This window comes from Cupressus sempervirens, chromosome 8 (assembly GCF_028749045.1).
Source record: "Cupressus sempervirens isolate cs-2001-9-10 chromosome 8, ASM2874904v1, whole genome shotgun sequence".
Taxonomy (NCBI): Eukaryota; Viridiplantae; Streptophyta; class Pinopsida; order Cupressales; family Cupressaceae; genus Cupressus; species Cupressus sempervirens.
In genome coordinates this window covers 401,638,361-401,663,271 of record NC_143125.1, presented here as the reverse complement: position 1 = coordinate 401,663,271, position 24,911 = coordinate 401,638,361, and the positions used below count along the sequence as shown (strand labels likewise).

General features: G+C 33.6%; 1 protein-coding gene across 4 annotated transcripts in view; it reads right to left on the bottom strand.

Moving 5' to 3' along the window:
* LOC149542981 (serine/threonine-protein kinase STY46-like) overlaps positions 1-24,911 on the bottom strand; it is a 279,858-nt gene that overhangs the window by 72,968 nt on the left and 181,979 nt on the right. For all 4 annotated transcript variants that reach the window (XM_089797902.1, XM_089797903.1, XM_089797904.1 and 1 more), the window contains 2 exons: positions 7,763-7,836; positions 7,332-7,507 (listed from right to left, as the gene is read on the bottom strand). In XM_089797902.1, the coding sequence (XP_089654028.1) occupies positions 7,332-7,507; positions 7,763-7,836 (250 nt within the window). The remainder of the gene's footprint in view (positions 1-7,331; positions 7,508-7,762; positions 7,837-24,911) is intronic.

Here is a 24,911-nt window from a genome sequence, read left to right as displayed (position 1 = left end):
CCTGTTGGCCAAGCTGCACAAAATATGTTAATAGCCTTGATGCTTGATGTATAGCATAACAACCAGAAACAGTGGTGGAGTTTTGCTATCATTCTGAGAGGAGGCAAATAATGGCAGTATATATGGAGACCATGAGGAAATGAAACCAAGCGCCTTCAGGAACAAGTAATAAGGATAAATCAAGATGCTATCTTCATATTGCAGACACCATGGTGTTTCTCAGACATGATGTGTTTGCACGATATGGGATCTCAGTCACATGGATTAAAAAGCATCCAAAGCAATCTGCATACGGAGAAACATGGTCCCAAAACCAGAAGATGTTATATTATCTTCACTTTTAATTCTTCAAATGACAATTACAAGGGTACTCCATGCTACAGAGTGGCAGAACTGAAAGTTTACACCATTAATTGTATCCACGGGAAGTGGCTTTAATGAGCAGAGATAATCATTTCATAGATTTGAGAGACCCGTTAAATTTTGGAAGCATCTGAAGCATATGCTGGGAATTCTAAGCAGCATCATTGATGATTATAGGAATTCACAAGTGACTAAAACCACAACAAAGGAGCATTCAAAAGACTCTTTGATAAGAGTTGCAAAGATTCTGATGTATTGACATACTGGTAATGTTCGGATGTAAATATCTGATTACATTCTGTGTTTTTACAGGTCTGAAGATTTGTATAGCAGACTGAAGATTTATCAGGAGGCAAAGTATGGAGTTAGCACCAAAAGTATTGAAGTTTTTGAACTCGGAATTTGAAGAATCGTGAAAAATGGCATGATACCTTTATAAGATTGCAGAACCCTTGTGATGCTGATAGCATACATTTGATGTTGCTGAAGAAACTCGAGTTCAAACGGAGCAGAGCCTGTTTGGAAGGAAGAAGGAAGATGCATCAGCAATACCTCCGCTGAAATGAATAAAATTACAGTGATGCAATGATATATTTGCTGAAGTTGTGCCGTCCATGTATTTCTCCCATTCGCCAGTTGAAAAATATATACATTTGGAAGGATATTACCACCCGATGAGGCTATAGGAGATTGTGCAATGGAAACTATAGTCACCACCGGTTGAATTTTGGAAAAATTAAATTATGTTAAGTATTTTACTTAAGTTATGCTACCATTTAACAATGATCGGTTATATGTTATGAAAGGGTGTGGTTTTTAGAAAAGAAACCGATGCCCCTTACTCCTATATAAATAGGAGATGTAAAATAATAAAAGCAATAATATACATTTTCATATTAACATTTTAAAATTTTACCTATCCTATGCTCAATGATATTTTTTTTTTTATTGATAAAGAAATGACCTTTTCAACTAAGCCTATGGATGGTGGATTATTGGGTGGATTTTGTGCGATCCGAATACATTTGCAATAAATGGATCATCTGTAAGGAATGTCTCTATTGTGATTTTATTTTCGGCATTCTTATTTATTTTAAATTTTGGAGTTTTAAAATTATTATTAAGTTGTGTTCTTTATTAAAAAAAGAATTAATTTCTATAAGTATTTTAAAATTCAAATAAGTTGACTGGGTCATTATTGCATTTTAAATTTGATAAACGTAAATATTGTGAAATATTTTATTGTTTTCGTATTTATGTCTAATTTGTCTCTGCAGGAGTTAAAGTGCATCTTAGACTAATTTAAAATTGCATTTATATAATTGATCCGTTGCATCTGAATCGTTAAAATTCTTTATAGTTTAAATACATTGAATTTTATAAAGTTGTACGTTTCAACTAATAATATATTGACTTTGATTGCCCATTTAATTAAGCACTGGTCTTTTGCGCTTGATTCATGATCCATATGCTGTTAATTGTTTCATTTCTTTCCAGTGAGGAATTAATATATTCATTTGTTGCATTTATTCTTTATTTAAAATATTATCACATTTATTTATTAATTCATAATTTGCAAGTTAAAAAATTTTCATAGTTCTTGCCGATAAGAAAACTTTCAATACAATCGCATTCTAATCAATCTGCTATGAGCGTCTTGGATCTAAGGTTGTTGTCCAGGATCAGGTATACCTGCCTCAGTTTTGTAGAGCCGGAAGCGCAGGGGATTCGGATCGCATCGATCAATCTCGTCAAGTTGGCCATAACCAATTGGATATCCCAGCATCGAGCAAGCAAGGCTCATAGGATTCCAATCTACGGTTTTGGGAACCAACAGACTCTTAACAGGGTCAATATTCTTAACAAGATTATTTTGTTTAGTGGATCATTTTGTGGGTGCCATCCCCACTGTAGTTTTCCCTTGGCCATGGTTTCCCTACTTAACAAAATATAGTGTTATGAGTTCTCTGTGTATGGTTTTATTTATTGTTCAACATTATTGGTTTGCTTTCATATGCATGTTGCAAAATAATTAATAATATTCAGTTGTGGGCAAAAGTTTGTAGAATACTGATTCACCACCCCCCCCCGCGCCTCAGTATTATCTATTTCTAACACCTTCCCCTTTTCTGTGACAATCAAGGGGTCCTCAAACTTGCCAAATATCCAATATTCCATGAGCACACTAAGCATGACATTCATTGTCATTCTATTTGTCAATTGGTTGAAGATTTATGCATCAATTTGCAATTTGTTCCTACAACTAACTAGATTGCTGATATTCTCACCAAGTCCCTACTTCTAGAGGAGTTTGTCAAATGCAAGGGGCATCTTAGTGTCATTGATAAGTTTAGCATTAAGCGAGGGTAACAAAATAATATCTCCTAAGTTATTATGTTTCTATTCTAATGGTAACTTTTAGATATTGTAAATATCTTGTATAATAGATCTTTTAATTATTTGTATGTTTCGTTTTAGAAACATCTGAATTGTAATCTCTATACAAACAATTCATTCTTTGTAATGGATCATCCCACATTTTACCAAATTACTTGTCTAATTGTAATGTCCCCTATTGGAACTTTACTTGATTTACACTAAATTCCCAACAGTGGTTTGAATTACACTTTGGAATGGAAACTTGTAACATTCCCTACTAGGAGAATATTAATTCCCAATGACTAACATACAACATTATGCATTTAAATAAGATTATTTTAAGCAACAATCACTAACTCATTCTACATACTTAAGCCCTAATTCATTACTTCACTCCTTATCACTAACTTTAAGAATAATGATACATTTATTGTACCAAGGCCGCATGAAATAATCTACAATTGGGCTCCCTCGAGATTCTTACCCATCTTGGGACCTACCTATCATGTCACTGAATTTACTTTCCTTCCCCTCCACAAAATCCCCATCGCCTTTACTGTATTAGCGAAATAACTAAGGAATAAGCTAAGCATTACTATTAATATTAATATGTATATGTATATATATACAGTGTAACATCAGTGTTGTGGTATGCTGGGATGTCAAGACGAGTTTTCGGGACGGGGAGACAAAGGGCCTCAGTTCTAGGATGGCGCAAGGATGGTAGCGAGGCAAGGGGATTTTTGTATACTATACAAACGAACCAAAACTCATAATTGGATCGGAATCAGCATGGCCAACATAACTCGTGAATCAGCTACGAATCAGAAAAGTGAAAAAATCATTGAAATTTAGAGATTTTAACAATTTAAAACTTATTTCATGCACATTATATTGAATATAACTTAAACACACTATAACATCATCAAATAGAAGCTAGCATACATAAAAAAGGAGCATAAATGATAAATCCATCACATACGTAAAATTCTAAACTGATAAAAGCAATCATTTAAAATGCCCCCAATGTTCTTCCATATGTCGTTGATTCTCATGTTGCTTTAAGTTTTAACTTGCCTTTATAGCATACTTCATTCAATGCTTTGGTTTAATTATAGTTCATTTTATGTGAATCCAAAACTTCAAATATCATTCACTTATTCTTGTGACTTAAATCAAAATGGAGGTTTTGGGATGCGCATGTTTAGAATGCTTAGAGGATTGACAGAATTTTCCCAATTTCTCTCCCAAAATCGTACCCTCAAATTTTCTTAATGTATTAAGTCTGAATATTAAAACACATTTATATTACTTGTTGATGGTGAGGGTTCGTGGTTTCGTGAGGATAATTGTGAACCACTGGTAACTATGTGCATTGTTGTTCACTCTTCATCTTTGTAGAAATTAATGTTTGTAGGTTCATCTCAGATGACAAGTCTTGTGATTAAATTTACCTAAATTGTATGAAATCTTGGGTGTAAATAGTAACTGTTCTGATTCACATCTGATGATTATATATAAATTCATGGTAAAATACTGTCTGCTCGTGTCATTTTAATCTTGCATCCCAACTTGGGTGAAATGAAGTGTGATTTTGGTAATATGTAGTTTTAGAATCCTGATTCATGACAGCGATTTATGGCAATTTTCGCTTAAATCGCTGAGTTAGGCGATTTCTAGTGATTAATTGTCGATTTGAGTTACCGAGTGACCAAAACATGACAAGGTTGAATCAAATTGTAAAATTTCTTGAATCGCAGCGATTGTGGGATCTCTGCACTATACATATAGAAATTGAAATGCTATTTTTGAAATGATGTTTCTGTTAACATACCAAATTGAAATACTTGAACATAGAAAAACTACAACATGAACCAGAACCACTCAACATTCAACATAGTAGCAAAGTACATACCCAATAATAACATTCAAAAATCAAAATTTATATAGAAATTCAAGTAGCTGTCTCAGCAACGACATGGTTGCAGAATGGAAGATGAGAGGGACTTGGGTGCTCCAAGAACCCAATGCAAGGACATCTTGCGAACGGGTACTTCAAAGTTTGTGGGAGGAGGGGAGCAGGGGTGTGTGTGTACGAGTCTCGGGTTTCATATATATATATATATATATATATATATATATGTATGTATGTATGTATGTATGTATGTATGTATGTATAGGTTTATTTACTATACATAGTACAAATAATTCTGATTTCATTATTATTAACAAATGCATTTATAATGTGTTTGTGCGTGCATGCGCGCGCGTATATATATATATATATAAGAGCAAACAAAGATCCCTTTCCCCTACTAGAATTCCAATATAATCATCTGATAAATCTGTATCTAATCACAGGTATGCTACAAAATCATTTGTCATCATTAAGGCTGGCCACTAATGTTAAAGATTCATTTCCTTAAACCTTCATTGTGAAGAATAAATTTTGTTTACTTTTTTAATATTCTCTACTTCTTCGATGCCTTCAACAAATGATTTTCCCTCCAATTTATATCTTCATGATGGAAGAGTCGCAACCCTTCATCTTTTATGTCCTTCAAAAAAGTCTATCCTTTCATAACTACCACCTTTTGAAACAGTCACAACCCTTCATCAATCTTTCCCATTCCAATCATCTCCCATTACTCATTCCTTCTTTCTTAGCTTCCTCCTTCTCCCCCTTCCAAATAAAATTCCAGTCACCCTTTTATATCTCATTTATGAGGGAGTCACACCTTTTCATTTCATGCATCTTGATCATTCATTAATCTCAATTAAATTTTAAATTTAATTCTTTTATATTTTAATTTAGTTTATATTATATTCTTTTTATATTTTAAATTATCATTATTATTAAATTCTGTTTTAGAAAGGGGACATGACACATGCTATAAATAGACATCTTCTCCAAGATTCTTGGAGACCAAACCAGAAGACAAATAATATTTGACGGATCCATACAAGCCCTCCAGATCACATGAGGTCATTGGAATGCCAAGAAGGCCAAAGTCAATAGTAATGCAAGAGAACCCTGAAATTGGGACATTACATATTCATATCTATGTCCATGCAACTTTGCCTACAAGCATATTCTCAAAAATGTTACCTAAAAACATGGACTGCTAGCCATGATTAAGCAAGCTTTCCTTAAGTCAACTACCAATTGAAATTGACAACATATAATATATATTATAAGGAACATACAAAACTAAACTTTTATTTAATTCAGAGTAAGAAAAAAAACTGTAGTGGCCTTGTGCTACAGTGCTACTAACCAGAAAATTCTCAATCTAGCCTTTCCAGTGCACTCTTCTAAAAATCCTACCAAGGTCAATGGTGACAACAGATCTCCCTTATCTAGGTCTCCTCCCAGTTATGCCCACAGTTTTGGTGACACCCATAGCACCTTCTAAATAGGACCTGAAAATGAATGTTCAAACTAATGGAGATTATCTTGCTTGGGAAGTAGGTGCCTTACTAAGGCAAAGCTTATCCTAGATGCTAATTCAAAAAAATAGACTGGCCGAAAGATGTCTCATATTATTCCTTGTACAATGAAGTGTCCTATTCTGTCCTTGGGAAATGAGGTGCTATACGAGGAAGAGAAAATCTCCAAGCATTGCTTAACCTTTAAGTTTAGTGCCTTTTAGCCGACTTTAGAAACTTTGCATGCTTCAATTTATGATACTTGGTGTCCTGCATTAAAAGGATCAATAAAGTTATGCCCATATGCTAAAGACCTCCGTGCTTCTGTGAGAATCCATAGGAGACAGATCATTTATTTCAGAAAAAGGTCCTTCGCATTGGAGGTAGCATGTTTTACTAATAAATCCTTGGTTTCATGGCCTCAATCCATCAAAAGACTCATTTTCTGTTATGCTTGTCTGTGTTCATTTGCTTTATTACCGTTGCCGTTTTCCTAGATGCATGTTTTCAAGGTATTGGGAGTACAATTGGTAGAAATTTTCCTTTGGAACTAGATATGGGCACTCTTGCTCACTCTACCTCTGCTAGGATTCAGGTTGAGTTGGATTTATATAAAGGGCTTCCAGGTTGAATTTAGCTTCAGATGTGAGGGAGGACATGCAAGCAAGCTATGAACTATGAGAATATAAATTTTCTTGCAAAAAAAGTTTCTAGATTGTGCATATAGTTTCGAACTGTAAGTATCCAAAGTCAATCTCAACCAAGCCAGTTACACAGTGGAAACATGCAAACTACTCTAATCTATCGATTTAAAGAATGACTCCTTCCTCTATTGAAGATGACGATTTATCTTATATCCTGAACAGAAATGGGGTTTAGTTTTGCCTGCACCCTGAGAATTTTGAGATAGACAAGGAAGCAAAAGGTTACACTGAAGTGAGCAACAAAATGAAATCCATTAAACCATAAAGCCAGAGGCCGTGGTATTAAGATCTCATAGTAGAAAATGAAAGTCTTAATATCAGAAAATCATTCTCTTATACATGCTTAATCTGGTATAGGTAGCCGTTGCAAATTAAATCTATTTCTTTTAAATAAATAATTAAATTTAAAGCACAGGTAGCAGCGTTGGATATAAATATCGATGAGAAGAAATTTACCTCGTTTTCATCCATCAAGAGATTAGCTGCTTTAAGGTCTCTATGAATAATATTATTTTGGTGCAGGTAGTCCATGCCTTTAGACACATCAATGGCAACCTTAAGAAGAGCAGGCAACTTGAAAATGCCTTTATGCTTATGTAGATAATCATAAACGCTACCACCAGACATAAACTCTGAGATCAAAATATCAGGAAGTATTGTTATTACTTCAAATATCATACCACAAAAATTAAGTTGTGGTGATTAAGTATAACAAATTTTCAGGTTGTAGCATGTACTGAAGTAAACATGATCCAATGATGCACTTATAAATACATATGCAGAAGTGTCAATTAAATTTTCAGCTCAAGAATTGGGAATGCAAAAAAAGTTGACTTATAGTTTGTATCATAAAAAGACAACAATATACTTTTACACATTTTACGCACCTGTGACAATGCACAGATTTGGTGGCCTTGTGCAAGAACCAATAAACTGAACAATATTCTTATGCCGAACTTTCCTGAATATGGAGGAAAAAAAGTTTTCATTCGCATATATAATGCCCAGATGATTATCAAAAGTAGGGATAAAATATTGAAAAGCAATAAATAATTTAAAAATTAACCCTAGCAATTTATGGATTAGCATGAGAAACATTTCCTTCTTTTGGTGAAACCTTGAACATAAAAATAAAATTGAATGTCTAAGCAATCAGTTCTATTTGAATCAGAGGTTAAAAATATGAAAGGTAAAAATGGATAGGGCTATTGGAAATTGGAATAGATAAACAATAAAATTAGCAAATGCTGCCCAAGTATCTGGTGCCGTCCACTCTTTTGGTAGCAATAGCAAGGAAGCACTGTCTTTAACAAAATATTATTTCCCCTTACGATTCTCCAAAACAACCTCTCAACTAGTTACTAATTTAAGATTAAATGGATAAAGGAATTGCTGTGCTGTTTAAGTGCCTATTAAAAAATTCACTGTCATCCAAACCAGAAGATAAGGCTAATTACATAATGCTAACTAGTTTAAAGCAAAATTAACTCCAGCAGTTCAATTTTAAAGTTAAAATCAAAAGACCAACTATTCTATAGGACCACCAAAAAAATTATACGTTAACACAAAGCCATCTTAACATGCATCAATGGAAACCAAACTTAAGATATCCACTTAATGGTGTTAAAATATTTTTTTCAAACTTCAAACACCAAGAATCTTGTCCTACATGTTAATTCCTAAATAATGGGAGGCTTCCCAGAAGCGCATAGAAGTGATCATGATTCTATCCTTTCTTCACAAAACACATCTGACCTTTTCAGAATTTCAAACTTATTTTTTTGTTAAGCAATGTCTTGAACATGTCAATGAGACCAGATAACCTTGGATCAAGGAATTAGGATTCATTAGCATCATAACAAGCCCATTACAGAATGTCATTGTGCAGGCTCATGCTTATATTTTTGCAGATATATTTAAATATTCACAATCTTAAAACTCAGCTTCTTTGAGTTTGCACATTTTATTATTGGTGTTCTCAAATTATTTGAATTTAAATATTTAAATACTAATTTGCATGTACTATTTTAATAGCCATCCTGAGTCATCTCCAAAACAATTTAAAATACCCTACCCAGAACTTGTGCCTGCAACACCCCCAACATACCATTCTTAAACCTAGAGAAATCTTGGTGCTTATCAATTCCAATTAAAAATCAAACTGTGTTACTACATATAATATGTCAATGTGACAATATATGTAACATATGAGAATCTCACGTAAATAATCAATATTGAAATAATTATAAATTAGAAGCAAAAAGGAGAAAAAAACATAGCTCACAATAGTCCAAATTGTGGGTCATGCCATTTTGACCAGGTAGCCTGTTCTTTTCTTTGCCTTGGTTTTTCAGTAACATTGGTAAACCATGTTTTTTGGTGATGTATTCAGTTGACCCCCTGCCCTGGTCAAATATAAATCTGGTGTTTTACAATTGAGCATCATTCTTTCAACATCACACTCCAATAACAATAAAAATCAGACATTTAATGCACATTTGAAGGTAAATGATCAAAACATTAGGGTACGACTCCACTGTTGCTGGTTTTCATACCTTCCACATTCTTTTCACTTATTTTCAAAATACATAACCGACCCTAACCCTAAAACTGCATTTTTTAAAGGATATGGAGTTTGCATTAAAAGCCATAAAACTATGAAATTTTGTAACACCCCACTAAGAGATGCAGTACCCCTCCTTATCAATTTGTAGGCTTCCTCGAGTAACCTAGCCCTAGGGGGAGGGATGCAATACCCCTTCGTCTTTTCATCATTTTTTCTTTTATATCTGACTGGATGTGATGTGAATTCATTTATCTATGTGTTGATCTTATTGGGTGGATACTTTAGTGTTTGTGAGAAAGTCTCTGGTTTTGATTAACGTTCTTAATATCACTATGATGATCCTTATGCATATCTGAAAATAAATAAATATATCTCTAGGTTCAAATTATGTAAATAGTGAATAGAAATAAGATATAATTATTTGTAAGTGTTAGAACAAAACCAAAGGTAAGAAAATGATGAAATAAAGACCCTTACTGTAGTATGATGATTAAATTTAATGGGATGTAAAAACATTATAATAAACTTATTGTATTTAATAGGGCAAAACAAAATTAATTAAATAAATTATAACAAATCATAGAACCTTTTAAAATGAAATTATCATCTCCATTTTGTAGCTGGTGAAAATTGGTTGTAGGTCTCCCTGCATGCAACTTTGTACCATTTGGGGGAAAACAGTTTTGAAAACAAAAAGAAGAAAAATTTAGTTTGCATCCTGTTATGGGGTTCATGTCTGGAATGGTGAACTGCATCATTTCTTGGGCAAACTTCTGATAGGACTGACTTCCGGATAACCATTTATTTTGGATTTCTCATCATCTATCTGTCTAAAATATGATACCCAGATATTCTCTCCAATTTTCCATCAATTAATTTTCAGAATCATAAAGATTAAACAACAAAATGCTCATATTGCTTTTCAATTAAATGGTTCATGCAATAGTCTTTCAGATTAATCAACAAATGCTCATATAGAAGACCTCCAAAATTGCTACTGTATTATGACTTTTCAGCAATACAATATCAAAACTAGCACCATACAAATTCCTCATAAATATATTGCTGCATTATACATCAGCAATGCAGTAAGAATATTAAATCCAATCTTAAAAACAGAAATACAGTCAGATTGGAAATAAACAAGTGCACCAGTAGGCTCAAAAGTGAATTCTGATTTGAATCCACCTCAGATGATGAACTAGGGCTATGTCCAATCCACCGGAGATGGCCTGAAGGTTTGCGTCCTCTGGTCTGAAATGGAGACGTAAATTCTTCCAATGTTTCTCCAAGAGAAACTCAAATTCTGCTAACAAACAATTATGCAAGCATAACCAAATGAAACGATCTCTTCTCCTTTTATTGTCCAATGCTATGACTCTTCATCTTCCTCTACCTTCTCTCCCTGTTGTCTTGTCTTTTCGTCTCTTTATTAAAACTCTTTTATATTAAATTGCCCCTTTTAAAAATCTACATTAAGCTCTCATAAGCCAAATTATATATTTCATGACTTTGGCTTTAGAATTCTTAATGTCCCAAAATTGGGACATTACAAATCCTCCCTCCTCGAGATTGCTTGTCCTTAAGCAATCGGTGCCAGGATCCCATATAAATATGCAATAGACCTATAGCCCAATTTGAAAATTACTGCTACACCCATCTGCTGCACTACTCTGATTAAAACTGCTCTAGGCCCAAAATTGTGTATCCACTCATCAATATGTTGCTCGAATAATGCACCAATCATACCAATACGAGGATCCCACACTACTATACTATCACGACCATCAACTATGAAAAGATATAAATGTCTCAAGGACCTATTAATACTAGACAATTCTCCAAAAATGAGTGATCTCTCGCAAAAATGCATACTGATCTCCATCATATTTATCTGTCCTGAACTACTGATGGAGTAATCAAACTACTCAATAGCTGAAATCAATACCAAAGGTGCAAAGAGGCTATACATTCCGTCATCAATCTGAAATACACTTGGGTATGACATTGTCATGGGTACATCAAGGACTAAGAATACATCCCCTACGATCAAATTATAACTCCCATCAATCCTGAACCGAGATCTACCTAGTTGATGAAGCAAGGAGTCTATCCAACTCGTGTAAGTCAGAAACTGAAACCATGTGCAAGCTAATCAGAGAATGAGAATCACTGTTAAATCTGAAAATTAGAGAATGAGAATTTGTGTTAAATTTGAAAATCGAATCAGTGCACCCATCCTGTGAATCAAACTCACCGTGAGGAACTGCAATTGGATCCCACATCCTCCAATCAGGATCATCCTCAACATGAAAAAAAAAATCTTCTGTACCCAGCTCAAAAAGTGGATTATCAAATGTCTAATAAGCATCCACCTCAAACAAGGAATTGTCTACTAGTTGAAAATGATCCAAAGTTCCATTGCTAAATTTCTTGCGGCAGCTATCCAAGTCATAAGTTTGTTGAATACTATCAAGTTCCTTAATCGCTTTCTAGAAAAACTCATGCCTTCTTATATCCTCCTGCTTCCTAGATTGTTTGGTAACAACAATCTAATTTTTTGCTTCATGAAGAGGAACTCGTGTATTATCCAATGCCTCCTAAGAAGTCTTAAGCTCCCTATTAAGCTTATTAACCTCATCCTTTTCTTTCCTTAGTTGACCAGCATTTAATTTAGCAACCTTTAAACTATAATCCTTGTCTGAAATCAAACATAAATAATCTAATTTCAAACATTCTAAGGCTACTTTAGCCCTTTGTAAATCAGCAACAATAGAATCGTCTTCTGTTGTCTTTTGCCTCTCTTCTATATATGCCTTTCTATAGATATCTTTAACGATCGTGTAGTAGAGAAGATTACCTATGAAATTTAATTCTAAAGTATCTGCAATCGAGGAGAGGACAGATTTAGACACATTGACAAAAGATGAATTACATGGGATCCTTACTACTTATGAAAGGAGTTGGAGGAAATAAATCAAAGAAGGAAATAGCATTCAAGGCGTCTATAAAGGGTAAAACAAAAAGAAATTTTCAAGTGAAAGCTAAACAAGGAATCAGATGCTTACTTCAAGAGAAAGTTGAAAAAGAGTAATGGAAAGAACAAAGGAAAATTCAAATGTTTCAATTGCAGAAGGCCGGGACATCATGGATCAAAATGCACTCTAAAAACTAGTGACTCTAGTGATGATGAAGACGAAAATACACAAAGAGAAAGGGAAAAGGGCATGCTAAGCACAATCATAAGAAGTAGTTTCAAAAATACGAAGTATACTTGAAGAACAAAAGTAGCTCATCAAAAGAGAGTGATGATGAATACCAAAGTGATGATACCGAAGATGAGATACCATTTTTGGCTATGACCAGTAAGCAAGAAGAAGATGATACAGATGAGGCATGCAGCGAGGATGAATGGGTTGACGAGACAAGTAGTGAAGAAGAATTTATGAGTCATCTAGTGAGGAAGAAGATGTGGACATCATGGAAGAGTTACATTATGCATACAAACAAAATAAGAAACTAAAAGAGAAAGTCACTAAGTACAAAATGCAAATTAAAGAATTAAAAACTCAACTAGTAATATCCAAACAAGTTGAGAATAATGAAGAGGAGTGTACCAAATTAAGACAAGAAATTGAAAATTTGAGAAAGGATCTAGAGGGGAGTAACACCAAACTGAATAATAGTCTCAAATTTTAAAAGAGCTCAGAAATTCTATTTGATATCATTGATAGTCAAAGACCATCCACAAGAAAAACAGGAGTAGGCTATGAAGGGGAGTCAAATAATCAAGAGCATGCATTCAAAGGATTTGTCAAGGAAGCAAGTAGTAATGATGATTCATTCTTAAAATTTAAAGAAGTTGAACTTAATAAGGATATAAAACTAGCTTTTATGGATATTGCCATTCATGCAGCTATTTTGGTCACAAGGTGAGATAACGTAGAACACAAATGAGAAATCTTCATGAATGGAGAAACATAAGTTATAATCCATATTCTACTTTATGTTTATAAATGCAATAACTATGGGCATATAGCAAAATATTGCGAACTTGAGGATGGAAAGACTCATATAGATGACAAGAAACACAATGCAAAAGATAATCACAAAAGAAAATATATAAAAGTTTGGAGAGGAAAATAACCGAAGGACAAGAAGAAACCAATGCAAATGCAACTTGCATTTCATTCACCTCCTAGTTTAAAAGAGAAGCATGATTTTGGGGGATGATAGCTATGAGGTTATTCATTAGACCCTTGTAGAAATGAGTGGTATGGTTCAAGAGCGAGATGGTGGATGTTGTACATTTAGAAAATTGAAAAGCTGATTGCAAGAAGAACAATCAAAGAGGCACATGCATTAAAGGCAGCATTTGAGCATGCGGGATCATTGAAGAATCCTTCTCAGGGGGACTACTTGACAACTTTAACAGTTGAAGCGTTTGACAACTAATTTGTAGATGGGAGATTAATAGCTATCCCTTTGCCGTTGATCTCAAAGGGGGAGAGATATGAAAAGTAGGAGAGCCAGAGGACATGAGGAAGTATTGCCATCAATGACAAAGGGGGAGATTGATGAAAAATTGTCATTGATGTCAATTATAATCAATGTCAAAGATTAATAACTACAGTAACATATGGACACCATTACGATAATGATGAAGAGAAATTTATTGAGCTATGGTGGATAGTAAAAGAGATGAACAAGTAATCTGCTATATTGTATATACAAATATAGATATAACAACAGCAGCAACATATCACAAGCTCAACCTATTTCAAAGCAAAAGAAGTCCACGAAAAAGCACGTGAGTAGTATACAAAGAGCGCAGTTTTGGAAAACAATTATGCTCACTGTGAAATGGGAATATACAAATGATGCAAGAGTATCTTGGGTTTCCTTGTAATCCTAGTCATTTTTGTTCATTCTATCGAGTGCTAGTTATTGCCGAGCGTCAGTTACTGTCAAGTGCAAATTACTGCCGAGTTCCAGTTATTGCCAAGTTGTCCAGTGTTAGTCAAGTGTTCTTTCACGTGCCGAGTGAGCCTGATATTTGCCGATACTTGGTTCCTTCTTTGACTGAGTTTGTTTGTGATTGGTTCTTAGTTTGAGCCAACTTATGTATTTAATTTGGATGGTGAATTTAATGATAGGATCTTGTCTTGGGATGTGTGCAGACTGTTTTAAGGTCGGCCTTTATATTATGTAATGATCTAGAATCTTTGTAAGCTTTTTTGTTAAGTATAAATAAGGGTGTTTAGGTTTAGGTTAGGAAATCACTAGAGAGTTCATAACAGATGTTCCTGGATCGTGGATTTGTAGTATTTTGTTTTCGGCCGTAATGCAAAACGCCTTACAGTTGGGCATGTATGTTGATAATTGGATGAATTAATAAATTACTATTGTTTCTTCTTTCCTTGGTGCTGCTCTCTGTGTGTTTGCTTCCGTTGTGTTTACTTAGCAAGGTCTTTGGATAGTTAGGTGTGTCTAGCCTTACCTATTCAGATCTCTCCTTGCGTTAGGTGGTATCAGAGCCTGAGGTTCGTCCTTGTGGAGATTGGATCATGTAGAACCCTAAGTTGAATTTGGTTGTAGGGTAGAAAATATGTGGATTTGACCTATAACTTGTAGAGGGTTGCGATCTTGTAGGAACCTGGCTATAAAGATGGTTCGAGGCAGAGGAAATGTTGACACTGCTATTATGGACATATTGAGACAAATTGCAGTGAAATTTGATGTTGTGGAGATAGCCCAGAGGAGAGGGGCGCATCTTGATGATGTGAGTGATGATGAAGCAATAGCACCAAACCTTAATTTGGAACCTAAGGAAGATCAGGATGAGAAAAGATTGTTGAGAGTATTGTCTAGGGCACATTCAAAGCCTGTTATAGAAGTTGTTCCTTATGATGGAAAATTGGACACCAATGTTGTGTTGGATTGGATCTCTGATATGAAGAAGTTCTTTGAGTTTGAAAACACTCCTGATAATAGGAAGGTGAAAATTGCAGTCACTAAGTTGAAAGGTTGTGCCTCACTGTGGTGGGAGCATTTGCAAACTGATAGACAAAGGAGAGGAAAGGAGAAGATCAAGACTTGGCTGAAAATGGTGAACAAGGTGATGAAGCTTGTAAATTTACTTGATCGTTATTGGTGGAGACTAACTAAATTAAGTTTTCAATTTGATGTAAGGATCCTGAGCAATCTCCAACTCCGATTTTGAATCTTTACTTATTTCTTCTTATATATATATATATATATAATGAAGAAATTGAAAAATATTTGCTTAATATTAACAAAGACCGAGAGGTCTATATATACAAAAGAATAAAGTAATGTTTCCTTAGGAAACAATCATAAAAAATAGAAACATTCTATTCTAAGAGAGAAAGCTAAAAAAGAAAAAGCAAATTAAAGCTAACTGGATATTTACAATAGATAACCATTAGATACTAAACAAAGATAATAAAAACTATCTATTATTGTAATACCCTCCCTTAATGGTTGATCTATTCAGAGCACAAAGCTGTCAAAAAATGTAAAAGGTAGCTTCTATCTGCTCAAGGTGCTTCGGATTGTTCGTTGTGGGATATGAACCATATTGCTTAAATGGGACAGCTAAGCACTTCGACATTCAACCTTAATGTGACCAAACTTGAGGCAATAGTTGCATTGAATGTTCTTCTTCCAGGAGCCTTATGAATTTGGAGCAGAGGATGTTTGTTGAGAAGACTGCTAATGGTATTTTGGATAATGCTCCAAAACTTTGTAGATGACCATAATCTTCCAAAACAAACTACAAAAAGCCATGATTTTTAGGAGAAAATCGAAAAAACCAAACATGATTTTTGTGGTGAAAAATCAATCAAAACCAAACATGATTTTTGAGGTGAAAAATCAATCAAACCTTGACAATACAAAAAATTCATTTTTTAGGAAAAACAGTAAAACCCAACAGATAATTTCTGAGGAAAAAATTACAAACCCACAAAGACATCTCACACTACTTTGTGCAAATTACAAAATCAGAAATTTTTAAGGAAAAATTTATAGAAACCCATAAGAATTTTTTTAGGGAAAATATATGAAAACCCATCAGAATTTTTGTTTTTTTTTAGAGGAAAAAATTATGAAAACCCAACAGAATTTTCAAGGGAGACAAAACACGAGACTTTGCATTATAAAGGAGCACATGCAAATGAATGCTAACAAACATGCAAGTACATGCAACCCTCAAAAAGTAGAGACCCAGAAAATTTGAAGGGTGACCCAGAAGAGGGCTCAAAAAACTCAGAAGAAATATGGTGTTGTTTTCTAGATCCACTGGCTCGAAAATTGAGGCGTAAAAAATGAGGTACCCAAAAAAAGGACGACAACCCAGTTGAGCTCTCAAAAAAACCCACCAAGGATTTAAGAATTTGTAATTGAAGAAATTTTTTGAACCCAAAAATTGGGATTTTCAACAAAAACGGCCCTGCCACAAAAAATGGCAGAAATGTGTCGAAAAAGCAAACAGATCTGGACAGAAATGGTTTGCAAAACCAAACCCGAAGTGGACGGATTCAAATCTCTCAGAACAATAACCCTAGTTGGATTATAGAGAGAGTTGAAAGCAAATATGCATTTAAATAATTTCAAAAATAAAAGGCAAATAATTTCAACCAAGAAATTATAATTATTTTCGAAAAAATTTAAAGTTTTGGCTCTGATACCATATTATGAAGAAATTGGAAAATATTTGCTTGATATTAACAAAGACCGAGAGGTATATATATACAAAACAATAAAGTGATGTTTCCTTCAGAAATAATCATAAAGAATAGAAACATTCTATTCTAAAATAGAAAGCTAAAAAAGCGAAAGCTAACAATAGATAACCATTAGATACTAAACAGAGATAATAAAAACCTATCTATTATCGTAATAATATCTTTGTACTAATATAATAATTCTTGTTGATTCAAGTATATATGCGTTGTTCTGATTTACAAACTGAGATTATATTGCCATGTTATTGATATAAATTTGCAGTTGTAAATATGCATTGAGACATGATCAAAAAGGAGCATGACCCTATGTGGTCATGCCTCAATACATATTGAAGGTGCATGTTGAACAGCAATGATTTATATGGTAATTAACATATCGATACACATGCAATGTAATTCAGTGATTAAAGTATACAAATACATATGCAATGTAATCGGTGATTAGAGTATAACCGATACATATACAAAGTAATTGGCGGTGAATGTAACCAATAAATATTCAATGATCGGTGGTGAATATTATACATTATTTTATAATTAGATTTCCGCAAATAAGTGATCGGCATATATGCAATTTGATCATATGAATATGATATATGTGAATATATGTATGTGTGTATATATATATATATATAGTTAGACCTTCATAATCAGATTTAGTATCAATCATATATATATTCACATATTAAATTTACTCATAGAGTTTGCTTCAATCTACTAGAAGGCTAACATTCTCAACACTCCCTCTTTAGCAAGAAAGTAAGTGAAACAAATGTAATACAAGAGTAAACACTACCTTAAGTGTGGTCTAAGATAGATTTATGTTATAGTGTCTCACAAGATCCATCTTGAAGAACCATAACAATTTAATTTCATGGTGTCTAGCAAAATCTGGCCCGAAGAACCATGATAACACTTGCTCCAGCACATTTTGGTGATAGGAGATGGATCAACTATTGATAAGGTTGTCATCCTACATACAATAGTGATCTCACACATTTGAAAGATCGTCACCTTTCATAACACAAGTTTGCAAACAGTCTAATTTTCAATTATTCATTAATATATTAAATTACACATGTATTTACAAACTTATAATACCAAGTTTACCTCTAAAGTACTCTATTTTTAACCTTGCAAAAGGCTTGGTGAAAATGTCCGCATTTTGCTTATTAGTGCTGATATAAATCAGCTTGATAACATTTTTGTCAACCATGTCTCTTATGTAATGGTATAGAGTCTCGATGTGTTTTGATCAATTGTGGAAGACAGGATTAGCAGAAAGTTTGATGCAGCTCTGGTTATCACAACAAATCACTATAGGACTTAGTTGCTTTCCAAAAAGTCCAAATAATAGTTTTCTTAACCATACTACTTCGCGAACTCCCATGGAGACTACCATATATTCAGCTTTGTTGGAACTCAAGGCAACTATTGGTTGTTTTATATTGAACCAAGATATCATTGTCAATCCAAGATTGAAGCAACACCTTGTAGTACTCTTGCAATTTATGGAAGAACCAGCCCAATCAAAATCAGTATATCCTTCAAGTTTAATCTCAACATTTTTGTACTTCAAGCCAAGACCAATAGTGCCCATAGATATCTTAAAATATGTTAAGCAGTGATCAAATGAATCTTCTTTGGTTCACACATGAAATGACTTAAAACATTGGTGGCATAGCAGATATCAGGCCTAGTATTTACTAAATACATAAGTGATCCAATGATTTGTCTATAGAGAGTGGGGTCAATAGACTCTAAATTCACAACTTCTTTTAGCTTGTGTAGATTTCTTTCCATCAAAGTTGCTAGAGATTTGTTGTCCATCATTCCAAATCTAGTCAAGATGTCATGGGTGTACTTTGCTTGATTTAGAAAAACGTGGTCTTTCTTTTGACATACTTATAGACCCAAAAAATAGTGCAGTAGGCCTAGATCCTTCATTTCAAATTCAGCGATAAGATCTTGTTTGCATCTTTCAATTAAGTGATCTTCACCTATTATCAATAGATCATCAACATATAAAACAAGTATTAACATGTCAACATTAGATGTTTTGAAATATATATGAGGATGGGCTTCATTTTTGGAGTATCCTAGTTTGGAAACATAGCTATCTATCCTTCCATACCAAGCTCATGGTGCTTGTTTGAGGCCATGAAGAGCTTTCTTTAGTTTACATACATTTAGATTCTTATCTTTTATAACAAAACCTTCAAGATGTTCAATTAATGACACCATTCATAAATGCGGTCTTGACATCCATTTGATGTATCTTCCATCCTTTCAATGCTGCAATTGCAATAATTGTCCTTACTAAAGTGTATTGAGCAACAGGAGCAAATGCTTCTTCATAATCAATACCTGTCTTTTGAGAAACCTCAAGCAACTAATTTTTCTTTATGTTTTTCAATAATACCATTTGAAGCATAATAGATTTTCTTTAACCACTTTGATGAAACAACTGATTTGTATTTTGGCCTATGTACAATATCCCAAACATCATTTTGTAATATGGATTGATATTCTTTGACCATAGCATCTTTCCATGCTTGACAAGATAAGGCTTCTTCAACAATTGATGGTTCTAATTTTGTAAGCTCAGTTACTAATGCAGTGTAACAAAATTTATTTTTGGTTTTCTTCCTCTCTGGAGACTGCATATGGTTCAACATTATTTTCTCCAATCATTTTCCTTGCCCATAATGGCCTTTTCTTGGTATTAGAGATGTCTCTATTTTCAGTGTTCAGTAATAGTTCATTGTCTTCTAATATGTTCTCCCTTTGATTTTCAGTTTGCAAAGTTTCATCTAATTCTCTAATGGGCTCATCTTTTGTACTAGTGGATAGTTTCAAGGCAGTATTTTCTTCAAATTTGATATCTTTACTAATTTTAACTGATCTTTGCCCAGGTATGGACTCTATACCCTTTAGTGTTTTCACTATACCTAGCAAATATTCCTATCTTCCCGGATAGTTCTAACTTGGTTCTTTTTTCTTTAGGTATGTGAATTTAAACAAGGCAACCAAATATTCTGAGATGACTTGGATTAGGTTTAATTCATATAAAGACTTCTTCAAGGGTTGTATTTTCTAATTGAGTGTGGGCATCTATTTTGAATATATACAACAATATTAGTGGCCTCTGCCCAAAATGAAAAATGTAAGTTTTGATCATGCAATATGGCTTTTGTTGCTTCAACAATGGTTCTGTTTTTTCTTTCTGGCACCCCATTCTATTGAGGATTATAAGGTACAATATACTCCCTCTTAATCCCAATAGAGGTGCAGAAGTCTTTGAAATTTTTGTCTAATCTTAGAGTTTTTATTCTTTTTGAAGTTTGATTTTTCACAATTGCCTTGAACTCTTTAAACTTTAATAGAACCTAATTTAATTCTTTGACTTTTAGAAAATAGATCCAGGTTTTCCTAGAAAATTCATCAATAAAGATTATGTAGTATAAGAATCCTTCTAGAGAAAGTGTTGACATAGGTCCACATAAATCAATATGGACTAGTTCCAGAGCTGTTTTAGACTTGTGCTTGCTAGGAGGAAAAAATCTTTTTATATTCTTTCCTAGAGCACATCCTTTACAAATGCCTACATTGTTTGAATTTAAGTTAGGTCTTCTAGTGGTGATTTTTTCTATATTTGGTAGTGTATTGAATCTAATATGTTTGAGCCTTCTATGCCATATTTCATTAAGATTTATTACTTCGTGACTTAAGACTTGCTTTTGAATGTTACACAATTTTTATAAGGTTCCATCTACTTTCCCCTATGGTGATAGCATTCTTGAGGTTAGGCCAGTACAAAACTTTGTCTTCATTAAAGGTGACTTGATACCCTTCATCAACAAGTCCAGACATGGATACTAGATTCCTTTTTATACTAGGTATGAAAAGAACGTCTTTCAAACTTAGAGTAACCCCACTTTTTAGTCGTATAGAACAAGTCCCAATTCTTTTTACTGGATAGATGGAGTTATCTCCAATGGTGACTCTTTCAGGGGCATACCTTCCAAAAGTTTCAAACTTATCTCTGAATCCTGTTATATGACAAGATGCACCACTATCTATTATCCACACATTTTTGTTGGATTTCATCTCACTTGATAGAGCTGAGTAGAATAATAGATTTTCTTCTTTTTTTGTTTCAGCTAAGGAGGCTAGAATTTTTTCCCTTTCTGGACAAAGTCTGAAGGTATGTCCGAATTTTTCACACTTGTAACATTGAACTTTGGAGAAGTCATTTCTTTTGTAATTATTGTTTCCTTTTCTTTATCATTTTTCTTTCCTTTGAATTTTCTCCTCTTCCCTTTGTTATTAGACACTGAGAAAAGAGTTTGATTCTCTCCCTCTTGATTTGAAATGATCCCTCTAGAAATTAGTCTTGATTCTTCAGAGGTGCTGATGGAGCTCAAATTTTTGGCCTCCATTTGAGAAATGATGCTAGAGATTCATGATGGAAATATGACCATTAATGTCCTAGAAACAAGCATGTCATATAGAGGGATGTTCTATTGAAGATAGAAGAAGAATACATTGAAAAGATGTGTTTTCAAATATTAGGCTTCAAGCCAAAAGGGCCTTAGTAATCTTACGGCTCATCATAGCAAAGCGGGAATGTTTGCAATTCGAAGTTTGAGGAAAACAAATAACAATAGAACTGCCAAAGCAATATATCCATCTTAGTATGGGCTGTCAAAAATGGTCAAGCAACTAATTTTGAATCAAGACAAAAGGATATTGGATGGTTTCACTTTATCAGCTCCTGCACTTGGTATACCTTCAAGATCACTAGATAGCATGTAAGCCATGAATTAAAAAAGATAAGCAATCATAGGCATGTGATAAAGACAAAACATTGAAGGCATACAAAATAGCAAGTATGACAGAATTAAAAAAACCTATATCATCATTTTGAAAGCCCGTCAACAACCTACTCTGTAGTAGTGAGTTTCCTTTCAAAGCTATGAATGTGTATGCAGCAGAATCATGACATATTCTTGGAATTTCTCAATGGGATAAAATTTATCATCAAAAGCCTCTATATCTCAAAAGTGATTGTGTAAGGATATCAAGACATCTTCCTCCGTTGTCCACTAGTGTTTCAATAATCAGTTCAACAATTGGTGAATGAAAAATGCCTTCTAAACAAGATCAAATATATATCTGATGATTATTGTCAAGACGTGAAAGATCCAAAACGATAGCCAGGAATCCTCCGCCAAGGAAGTAAGGGTGTCAAACATATTACAAATCCCCTCTTCATTTGTACGTAACACACAACACATCCTATACCTTCAATGTGGTGATGATATTACTATTGAGAGATGCATTATGAAGCAGAATAGGAAAACATCACAGAAGTTAAAGGGAGTAAACATACTTGTATCTCAAGCCAAAATTGTGAAGGATCTATTATAGCATAGATTGGAGGAGCCATAGGGATATAAAATGTAGAGTTCTAAAGAAAATTGATAAAGTTGCACCATAATACGAGAGACAGATATCATAACACAGATTGAACATCCATTCATAATGACACTCAGTAGTTTAGGAGTAACTGTTCTACAGATGTTATGGTCACAAAATGGTGTCTTCGTAATTTCTCAAGGAATTGCACATGCAATTTATCAACATAAACGAGCAATCACATTGAAGGAGGTGGCAATGAAGTCATCGATTTTGAGATGCTGTCAATAGGGCAAGTGTGAATGTTTCCAATAATGAAGTTAACAAAGGAAATCCTTGGCAACAATTAAAACAAAATTAATCATGGATGCCATAAACTATCGAATCAATATAATTTACAATTGATAAATTCATATGGTTATAGAATGAATCCACATTAGTTAATGGGGGAATATGATATTATGATACGAATTTTCGTTGTGAAAAGTCACAACTTCAAAAAAGTAGGATCTAAGTAGAGAGTTATTACTATTTTAAACAAGACACATTAAATATTCGAAAACATTTAGATTCATATTCTCAAAGAAGTATTTTATATTTATTACTTGTACGAAGGGATAAGGAGCAACATTATGACTGTGTAATATAAATTCTATTATTTTATTTCTATAATAAAATAAAATGTTCTTTGTTTATTATTAAAGGCATGGAGATTTAAACTGCAAATGAATAGTCCTTTGTAATTATTTTTTGGAATTCTTATACAATTTAAATGCTGGATAAGTGGACATGGTCATTTAGCATTTTAAATTCGATCATCACAGATATTGTGAAATATATAATTGTTTCTATATCTGTATCCAGTTTGTCTCCCTACTAGAGGAGTTAAAAGTTTAATCTGGACTAATTTAAGATTGCATAAATATTTGACCTATTGCATCTGGATTATTTAATTGGTGGCAGTATAATTGGTAGAACATTATAAAGTTGTACATGAAAATTCACTGAAGTTGACTCTATTGCCCGGATGAGCAGAGGCACTGATCTTTTTATTATTGAAGTCAGAAAATCTATAACTTCCTTCCTACAAGCATCAGATCCATTATTAACAAACCTTATACAATTCATTCAATTCACACTCAGCATCCAGTTTCAATTTCATCGAGTTCAAGGACCTTGCCAGTCGGAGAACTCCAAAGCTTAAATTCTCTTTAGAAAAGCTTTGAACCAAGTGATCAGGTTCGAAGAGAAGGTCTACCCCCCTGGGTGTAGCAGAGCTTGAAGTGTAGGGGAATCAAGGTGATTCTCGTTCGTTGGCTAGAATTGATTGTGGAATCCTTTCGGAGAGGTGGCAGGCTCTTGGATTTCCAATCTGCGATTTTGGGAACCAACAGGTGCAATCATTTTTAAGTTGATCAAAAGTTGGTATTGCTGGTCTACTGACGACTTGGATAAATGCTTCCCAGGATATAGGTAATCCTCTAAATGCTATTATGGATAATTCTTGACCTTCTACTTTGTTTCCAATAGAAGATAGTTGATTTTTTATTTCGGAAATTCTTCCAAAGTAGGATGAGATTGACTCTCCTTTATTCATTTCTATATTCATAAGTTGATTTTTTAATGTAAGCAATCTACTTGACTTGTTAATCTCAACTGTATCCTTAATTGTTTTAAATACTTCAAATGCTTTCTTGAGGTTTGATATGGAAGGAAGAATATGATCTTTTACTAAATCAACAATGATTTTCCTGGCTTTGTTATTTTGCCTTTCCAAGTGGCCTTTTTTGCCTCATCTTCAGGTATTGAAATGTTTGTTTCAAAATTCAATGAATGATTCCAATTCCAATTCTTCGAGGATTGTTGTAATTCAAATTTTCCATGAGAAGAAGTTTGTTGCTCCTTCAAGTCTATCCTCGACTCTAACATTGTTTGTCATGATGTCACCTTTTAAGAATTTAGTTTAGCAATCTCTCTACCAATTTAGCTCTGATACCATGTAAATTTAAATGATCGTTATTGGTGGAGACTAACAAAATTGTGTTTTCAATTTGATGTAAGGATCTTTAGCAATCTCCAACGCTGATTCTGATTCTTATTTGAATTTACTTATTTCTTTTACATACATACATACACAAAGATATATATATATATTTGTACTGATATAATAATTCTTGTTGATTCAAGTATATATATGCTGTTCTGATTTACAGATTGCGATTATATTGCCATGTTATTGATATAAATCTGCAGTTGTAAATATGCATATAAATGTGCATT